Source organism: Solanum verrucosum, unplaced genomic scaffold (genome assembly GCF_900185275.1).
Source record: "Solanum verrucosum unplaced genomic scaffold, falcon-dt-bn FXZP01000215.1, whole genome shotgun sequence".
Classification (NCBI taxonomy): Eukaryota; Viridiplantae; Streptophyta; class Magnoliopsida; order Solanales; family Solanaceae; genus Solanum; species Solanum verrucosum.
The window spans coordinates 344537-354143 of NW_026020023.1; the positions used below are offsets into that span (position 1 = coordinate 344537).

General features: G+C 41.9%; 1 protein-coding gene across 1 annotated transcript; it reads right to left on the reverse strand.

Annotated features, from left to right (window-relative positions):
• Window positions 1-910: 910 nt before the first annotated feature.
• On the reverse strand, window positions 911-8659 carry LOC125821096 (uncharacterized). The gene is made up of 6 exons (XM_049500508.1): window positions 8432-8659; window positions 5192-5910; window positions 4357-5147; window positions 2413-4308; window positions 1691-2178; window positions 911-1579 (listed from the first exon to the last, which is right to left on the reverse strand). Exons 1-6 carry the CDS (start codon window positions 8657-8659, stop codon window positions 911-913), a joined length of 4791 nt encoding a protein of 1596 aa, XP_049356465.1.
• Between the last annotated feature and the right edge of the window lie 948 nt (window positions 8660-9607).

A 9607-nucleotide genomic window follows, 5' to 3' on the forward strand; every position in this document is an offset into this window, starting at 1 on the left:
AGCTCACCCAAACCTAAAATCAAGTTCCTATATCTTGGTGCCAATTAACATGTCAACTCTTATATTTCCAAATTTCAAGTCTACGGTTAAGTCATAATTTCTCCAATATCATAATTATAATAGTATTCATATTATAAATTACTCCTTATATTCAATTATCTACCTTAATATATCAAAACTTGAATCATAATATGATAATTATAAGAAAGAATTGGAGAAACACTAAAAACCCGAATTATGCACATAGCTTTTTAGATTAGGGGAAAACCAAAACTTTCCAGAACTCAAATTGACACAAGTTAATCTCAAAATCCTTTTCTCCATCCTATCCTTCTAATTATTATACTATAATTTGATAATAATTACTGAATGACTATATCCTACCAAATCACACTTCCCTTTAACCAACATTCTGCCGCCATTCACCAACTGCAAACAAAATTATAACCTCCTCATTTTATACCCACCAAACACCTTAGCCATTAATAATCTTGCATACATTAACCCACCAACATGACACACCCACCAATAGGAATAACGATCTTAACCAAATTTGAAAACTAAATTGTTACCTCTAACATATAGTAATAATAAATTAACAAAATGTCACATTTACGCATACACTCAATTCATTGTTTAAAGGCGTACCTACCTGAATCTTGAAGTTTGGCCGTTCTTTTTCATCTCGTTCATCCGCCTAGGTAAGTTTCTGCCTCCCTTTCTTTTCTAAATTAGTTATTTATTAAAAAGTGACAAACCCCTAACTTATTATAATAATTGTGGGCCAAATAATAGAGGGTCTTAAATAAATGATCACTTTAGCCCACTAACTATCGATTAATTAACTCAAGTTAAACAAATAGTTTAAAATTTCCAAAAATGACCTTTCGGGTCATTACATTATCCACCACTAAAAATCATGTTCGTCCTCGAACTTAAGGTGAAAGAAAGTACCTAAAGCTTCAAAAAGATGAGGATATCTGGCACGCATGTCAGACTCTGTCTCCCAAGTTGCCTCTCCCACTGATCGGTGCTTCCATTGCACCTTCACTAAAGCAATCTCCTTGGTCCTAAGCTTTCGAACCTGCCTGTCCAATATAGCTATAGGTTCCTCCTCAAATGTCAAGTCTGGACCCAACTCCACTGAATCGAGTGAAAGCACATGTGACTCATCCGGAATATACTTCCGAAGCATAGAGACATGGAAGACAGGATGAACTGCCGACAAACTAGGTGGCAAGGCCAACTTATAGGCCACCTCTCCCACTCGACCCAAAATCTCAAAAGGTCCAATGAATCTAGGGCTAAGCTTGCCCTTCTTGCCGAACCGCATCACACCCTTCATAGGTGACACTCTAAGCCAAACATGATCGCCCTCCATAAACACTAAGGCTCTAACTCTCCGGTCTGCATAACTCTTCTGTCGACTCTGGGCTGTCAACAGTCTATACTGAATCCTACGGACTTGCTCCATAGCATCTCTAAGCAAGTCAGTATCCAAAGAGTCCATCTCTGCCGAATCAAACCAACCGATCGGAGACCTACATCGTCTGCCATACAACGCCTCAAATGGGGCCATCTGAATACTAGAGTGATAACTGTTATTGTAGGCAAACTCTGCTAAGGGTAAATGTCGATCCCATCTAGCACCAAAATCGATCACACATGCTCGGAGCATGTCCTCCAACACCTGAATCGTCCGCTCGGACTGACCATCTGTCTGAGGGTGAAAGGCTGTACTCATATCTAGCTGAGTACCCAAACCATGTTGTAATGCCTTCCAGAAGTGAGAAGTAAATAGTGAACCTCGATCTGATATAATAGAAACAGGAACCCCATGTAGTCGCACAATCTGACTGATATATAGCTCGGCTAACTTCTCTGCCGTATATTTCACCCGAACCGGAATGAAGTGGGCAGACTTGGTCAGCCTGTCAACAACAACCCAAATGGAGTCATAACCACCCACTGTGGTAGGCAAACCCACAACAAAGTCCATAGTGATCCGCTCCCACTTCCAAGTAGGAATAGGCATCCTCTGAGATACACCCCCAGGACGCTGGTGCTCACACTTGACCTGTTGGCAAGTCAAACACCTAGAAACAAAGTCTGAAATATCTCTCTTCATCCCACACCACCAGTAATGCTGACTCAGATCATGATACATCTTCGCTGCTCCCGGATGGATAGAATATCGGGAACAATGGGCCTCTTCAAGAATCAGTCTAGTCAACTCTCCTGTCTTGGGCACACAAATCCTGCCTCCGATCCTCAAGACACCGTCAGAATCAAGGACAGCCTCCTTGGCTTCCCCTCTCAATACTCTGTCTCGAATGAGACATAATTTCTCATCATCAAACTGGTGCGCACGGATCTGCTCGACTAAAGAAGACTGAGCCTCAATAAAAGCAATTATCCCATCACTCTCCTCTGAGATCTGCAACCGGACAAGACTATTAGCTAACCTCTGAACATCTCTAGCCAATGGTCTCTCCTCAATGCTAAGTGCTGCAAGACTTCCCATGCTAGGAGTCTTCCTACTCAGAGCATCGGCAACAACATTGGCCTTCCCCGGATGATATAAAATGGTCACATCATAGTCCTTCAACAACTCAAGCCACCTACGCTGCCTCAAGTTCAGATCCCTCTGACTAAAGATATACTGAAGACTCCGATGATCAGTGAAGATCTCACAATGCACCCCATACAAATAATGACGCCATAACTTAAGTACAAATACTACAGCCGCCAACTCCAAATCATGAGTAGGGTAGTTCTTTTCATGGGACTTCAATTGCCTAGAAGCATAAGCAATCACTTTCCCCTTTTGCATCAATACACCACCCAATCCGACTCCTGAAGCATCACAATACACAGTAAAGTCTACACCCTCCTCAGGTAGAGTCAACACAGGAGCCGAAGTCAACAAAGTCTTGAGCTTTTGAAAACTCTCCTCACACTCATCAGACCACTGAAAACCCACACCCTGTCGAGTCAATCTAGTCAATGGAGCTGCAATAGTAGAGAAACTCTGAACAAATCGTCGGTAATAACCTGCCAATCCCACAAAACTCCTAATCTCGGTAGGAGAAGTAGGTCGCGTCCAGCCTCTAACTGCCTCAATCTTGGCTGGATCTACTCTAATACCCTCCTTGGACACCACGTGTCCCAAGAATGCCACAGAATTAAGCCAGAACTCACACTTTGAGAACTTGGCATACAACCTCTCTTCCCTCAATCTCTGAAGTACAATTCTCAAGTGTCGGACATGGTCATCCTCAGTCTTGGAGTAAACCAAAATGTCATCGATGAAAACAATCACAAAAGAATCAATGTATGGTCGAAACACCCCGTTCATCAACTCCATAAAAGCTGCAGGGGCATTAGTTAACCCAAAGGACATCACTAAGAACTCATAATGCCCATACCGAGTCCGAAAAGCTGTCTTAGGGATATCTGATGCCCTAATCTTCAACTGATGATACCCAGACCTCAAATCAATCTTAGAGAACAACGATGCCCCCTGTAGCTGATCAAATAAGTCATCAATACGCGGAAGAGGATACTTATTTTTCACTGTTACCTTGTTTAGCTGTCTGTAATCAATACACATCCTCATAGTCCCATCCTTCTTCTTCACAAACAGCACAGGGGCACCCCAAGGTGACACACTAGGGCGAATAAACCCTTTACTCAATAAATCCTGCAACTGATCCTTCAACTCTTTCAACTCTGCTGGAGCCATACGGTAGGGAGGAATAGAAATAGGCTTAGTGCCCGGCTCCAAATCAATAGCAAAATCAATATCCCTATCGGGAGGAACACCTGGAAGATCAGAAGGGAATACATCGAGAAACTCCTGAACCACGGGAACAGAATCTATGGAAGGTGGTTCAACACTGGTGTCCCGAATAAAAGCTAAGTAAGACAAACACCCTCTCTCCACCAATCTCTGAGCACAAATAAAAGAAATGACCTTGCTAGGATAAGAGCCATTAGCACCCTTCCACTCAACCCTCGGAACACCAGGCATTGCTAAAGTCACAGTCTTAGCATTACAATCAAGGACAGCATGATAAGGAGAAAGCCAATTCATACCCAAGATAACATCAAAGTCTACCATCCCCAGAATGATTAAATCTACCCAAGTGTCATACCCCGCTAGAGAAACAAGACAAGATCGATACACTCGATCCACCACTAAGGGTTCACCCACGGGTGTAGAAACACGAATAGGTACAGTCATGCTATCACATATCATATCAAATTCAGCAGCAAAATAGGTGGACACATAAGAGAATGTAGACCCTGGATCAAACAATACAGACGCAGATCAATGGCATACTAGAATGATACCTGTAATAACAGCATCAGAAGTCTCCGCTTCGGGTCTCCCCGGAAAAGCATAACAGTGGCCCCCTCGGCCACCTCCAGCCTGGGTGGTAACTCTACCCCCACTCTGCTGAGCTGCAGAACCACTACTAGAAGCTCTACCGCCTCTACCTGACTGAACTCTGCCTCGGCCTCTACCCGGTGGTACTGGTGGTCTAGCCTGAAATGAAGAATTAGGTTGGGACCCTCCACGACCCCTCTGGGAAGTACACTGTCGCATCAGGTGATTGGGATCTCCACAAGAAAAGCAAAATCTCTGTCCCGGGAACTGTTGTGCAGACCCTGAAAACCCACTATAATTGCCTCGCCCCATAGGTCGCTGCTGTGAACCGTGACCCACGCTATAAGAACCCCGAGGTATCTGACCACCCTCGGATGTCGGCATAGATGCATGAACGGGTCCTCGCTGCTGAAAGGAACCACTCCCTCTGTGTGATCCCCTGCCTCCAGATGAGGCACCATGAAACTGATCTGCTGTACGGACTCTCTTAGGGTCCCCAAACTCTTCTCTCTCCATCAATTCCGCCTCTTTAGCGGCACTCACAATGGATTGGAAGGAAGCCCCCTCTCTAGATGCTCTAAACACAGCCGATCTGATAGAGAAAGTCAACCCCCTCACGAATCTACGGATCCTCTCTGTCTCGTCTGGAATAATGGCCAAAGCATGCCTAGACAACTGGCAAAAACGGGCCTCATACTCTGTAACTGATAAGCTGTCCTGTCTCAGATTCTCAAACCTCAAACGACTCTCCTCTCTCACGCTCCAAGGGATAAAACGGTCATGAAAGCACTGGAAAACCTCTCCCAAGTCACTGGAGGAGATCCAACTGGCAAAGCCCCCGAATAAGTTCTCCACCACTCTCTCGCTGGCCCACGAAGCTGGAGTGTAGCATATCGAACCCCATGTGACTCAGCTAATCCAACAACCTCTAGTAACTCTCGGCATGTAGTCAGAAACTCATGAGCATCCTCACTCTTCCCACCCTGAAACTGAGGTGGGTCCATCTTTCGAAATTTCTCATACCTACGTTGCTCATCCTCTGTCAGAACAACCAATGGTTCACCTTGACCCCCAATTGCTGGTGCAAGATCATTCTCAACCATGGGATCCTTTGGTGGCTGCCCCACCGCATCATGCATAACTGGAGCTTCCTGCTGCTCTTGGGTCTGAGCCCCCTCTCTAGTCTGAGAGTCTTGTGGTGTAGCGGTCGCACCACCACCCTGAGTAAAGCTCTCAAGCACACTTAATACCCTCAATAATGTATCCTGAAGCAAAGGTGTGACTGCAGGCTCTGGAGGAACCTGGTCCTCTCTGTCATCAATCTGGGGCTCAGGAGAGGCCTCTCTAGTATGTCCTCTAACTGGTGCTGCTCCACGGCCACGACCTCTGCCTAGTGTCGTTCCACGAGCACGACCTCTAGCTCGGGCTCTACCCCTACCCCTAGCTGGGGCCTCAACAACTGCCTCAGGAAGTGCCTCCCCTCTACCACCAGTAACAGTCGCTCTAGTCCTCGTCATCTGTCAAAAGAGTATACAATAGCTCAGTACTAAAGAAGGTAACCACGCACGATGAGACAGAATTAACAAAAATGAAGTTTCCTAATAGTCTTTATAGCCTCTCAGAGATAAGTACAGACGTCTTTGTACCGATCCTTGAGACTCTACGTAGACTCGGCTTGTATGCACGTGAGACCTATGAACCTGGGGCTCTGATACCATTTTGTCACGACCCAAAAATGGATGTGATGGCACTCGTCGTATCCCACCAAGACAAGTCAGCCTAAAACCCAATCATTTCGATAAAGTGCGGAAATAAAGCAAAGTTCAATAGCAATTACTATTACGAAAACAGGTCAACTTAATTCAATCCCCAAAACCTGGTTGTCACGTGCACAAGCCTCTAATGTAAATACTAGAATTGAAAGAAAATACGCAAGTCTCAAATGACGTTCTCTTTCAAGTAAAAACAAAATCATAAACAGGAGTAAGAAGGTTCGCTGAGATGACAAACAGCTACCTCTCAGATCTCCACAGAAAACCTCGGAAACGAAGAGAATTGAAGGTATCACGAAGATCCGGGCTCGTAACCTACAAAAGATTGTAGAAGCAAGGGGTGAGTACCAAACCACACGGTACTCAACAAGCAAACCTCTAAACACAAGCTAAGAGTACAGAATACGGGTACTCCTTACACCCCATCCTAACCTCCATAACTACAACCTGCATAAAACCAACCCAACCTAACAATTTACAATTTACAAAGCATACAACTCAACAATAGCACTCTAACAGGTCATATATTCTCAATAACACCTCAATATTCGTCAGTCACAAGTTCCATAGAAAGGCACTCACAAGATCAACAACACACAAGATCAAGTTCATTAATAATAAAAATGTGCAATGCAATGAAATGCAATGTCAATTATAGTGATGCATGTCTGACCTAATGATACACACCCGCTGTCTCTCAGTCCGGGACCCATGGGGGACATATCTGTCCATGCATCCATCGCGGCGCGCGATACGTCCCTCGAAATATAATATCCGTCGCGGCGCGCGACACGTCCCTCGAAATATAGTATCCATCGCGGCGCGCGATACGTCCCTCGAAATGGTACATCCTCCTTAATTTCTTATTCTTTCTCAATGCACATAACACTTGTCACAACCATGTCTCAGAATAATGCAAATGACATGTTCACACAAATAATGAGGAGATGACCATTTTCATAACATTGCACAAATCACAAGTTCAACGATGATTCAACAAGTCTTTCAAACAATTCTCAACACATTACACAAACAATTGATCACATTACTCCCAAACATATACCACAAGGAAATACACGAATTCCATACGCTTAACAAGGGTTTAGAAATCCACTTGCCTCAATGGATTCACAATTCACTCCGAGACTTGAGCCTTCCCTTTTCGTTGAGCTTCCAAATCAATACAATCTATTCAAATAAATAACCACAATAAGATTTCGAAATTAACAATATTCATATTACTCTATGTCCAACTAGACCCAAGAGCTCACCCAAACCTAAAATCAAGTTCCTATATCTTGGTGCCAATTAACATGTCAACTCTTATATTTCCAAATTTCAAGTCTACGGTTAAGTCATAATTTCTCCAATATCATAATTATAATAGTATTCATATTATAAATTACTCCTTATATTCAATTATCTACCTTAATATATCAAAACTTGAATCATAATATGATAATTATAAGAAAGAATTGGAGAAACACTAAAAACCCGAATTATGCACATAGCTTTTTAGATTAGGGGAAAACCAAAACTTTCCAGAACTCAAATTGACACAAGTTAATCTCAAAATCCTTTTCTCCATCCTATCCTTCTAATTATTATACTATAATTTGATAATAATTACTGAATGACTATATCCTACCAAATCACACTTCCCTTTAACCAACATTCTGCCGCCATTCACCAACTGCAAACAAAATTATAACCTCCTCATTTTATACCCACCAAACACCTTAGCCATTAATAATCTTGCATACATTAACCCACCAACATGACACACCCACCAATAGGAATAACGATCTTAACCAAATTTGAAAACTAAATTGTTACCTCTAACATATAGTAATAATAAATTAACAAAATGTCACATTTACGCATACACTCAATTCATTGTTTAAAGGCGTACCTACCTGAATCTTGAAGTTTGGCCGTTCTTTTTCATCTCGTTCATCCGCCTAGGTAAGTTTCTGCCTCCCTTTCTTTTCTAAATTAGTTATTTATTAAAAAGTGACAAACCCCTAACTTATTATAATAATTGTGGGCCAAATAATAGAGGGTCTTAAATAAATGATCACTTTACCCCACTAACTATCGATTAATTAACTCAAGTTAAACAAATAGTTTAAAATTTCCAAAAATGACCTTTCGGGTCATTACAGAACCGCCCTGTCCAAGTCGTCAACAAAAATATTCCAACAGCTCGGTCTTGAAAATCGGTATAGTTTTGAACAAAGAACTATTGAGGGTTCGAATCCCTAACAGACAAAAAGGCTACGCTTAAAAGTGTTGCTTTATCAGCTACACTTTCTAATGGATTGAACCCATCACTTGCTAATCCAAGTCTCACATTGCGAGAATCTAGTGCGAAATCTGGATGCAACCTATCAAAATCTTTCCATGCTTGACCATCAGCAGGATGCCTTAACTTTCCATCTTTAGAATGTTCCTCGTCATACCACCTCAAAGAATCTGCCGTCTTTGAGCACATAAATAACCTTTTGAGTCTAGGAATTAATGGAAAGTGTCTCAAAGTCTTTGCTGAAGCTCGATGTGATTTTTTAGAAGGCACAACCTCACTATCAACTTCAGGATTTTAAATATATCGTGAAACTCTGCAAGTATGACAAAATTCATTATCCTTATGATCATTCCTAAACAAAATGCAATCATTTGGACATGCATCGATTTTCTCATAATCAAGACCGAGATTCTTAACCATAGACTTGGTTTTATTGTAAGACGAAGGAATGTTCAACTCGGGCATTGCCTCTTTTAATATCTCTAAAAGAGAAGTGAATGATTCATTGCTCCATCCATGTAGACACTTCAACAAATATAAACGAAGTGTCAATGATAATTTAGAGAATCCTATACAACCAGGATATAATTCTTGGCTTGCCTCTTCAACTAAGTTATAGTATTTCTTGGCATCTTAATTTGGACCATCATAAACTCCTTCGGCATGTGCAACATCTCTAAATTGATCATTCAACAACCCATCAATATCATCACACGAGTAATCCATATCATCGTCAACATTCAACTTGATATCCCATTCCCCGTGATTGATCCATCTAGTATAACCTTTAACAAATCCATAGCATATTAGATGATCATACACTACATTCCTTCGAGTCTAACGAACATTACAATATTTTGCACATGGACACTGAATTTCCTCTCCTTGAGGATCTCCATAAGAGTAAGCAAAATCTAGGAATGATTCAACACCATCAATATACGGTTTGCTATACCTTGCTAAATCCATCCAATCCTTGGATGGGATATTTGAATTCCTAGAAGAAGATATCAATATTTAATCTTACAGTAACAATCATTAAATCATTAACTACTTCACAAATAATTTTTAAAAGTCATGAGTAAGTTATCAGAATCAGGTGTTATGAGATGATAAAAGTTTCTTACCTAGTCATGG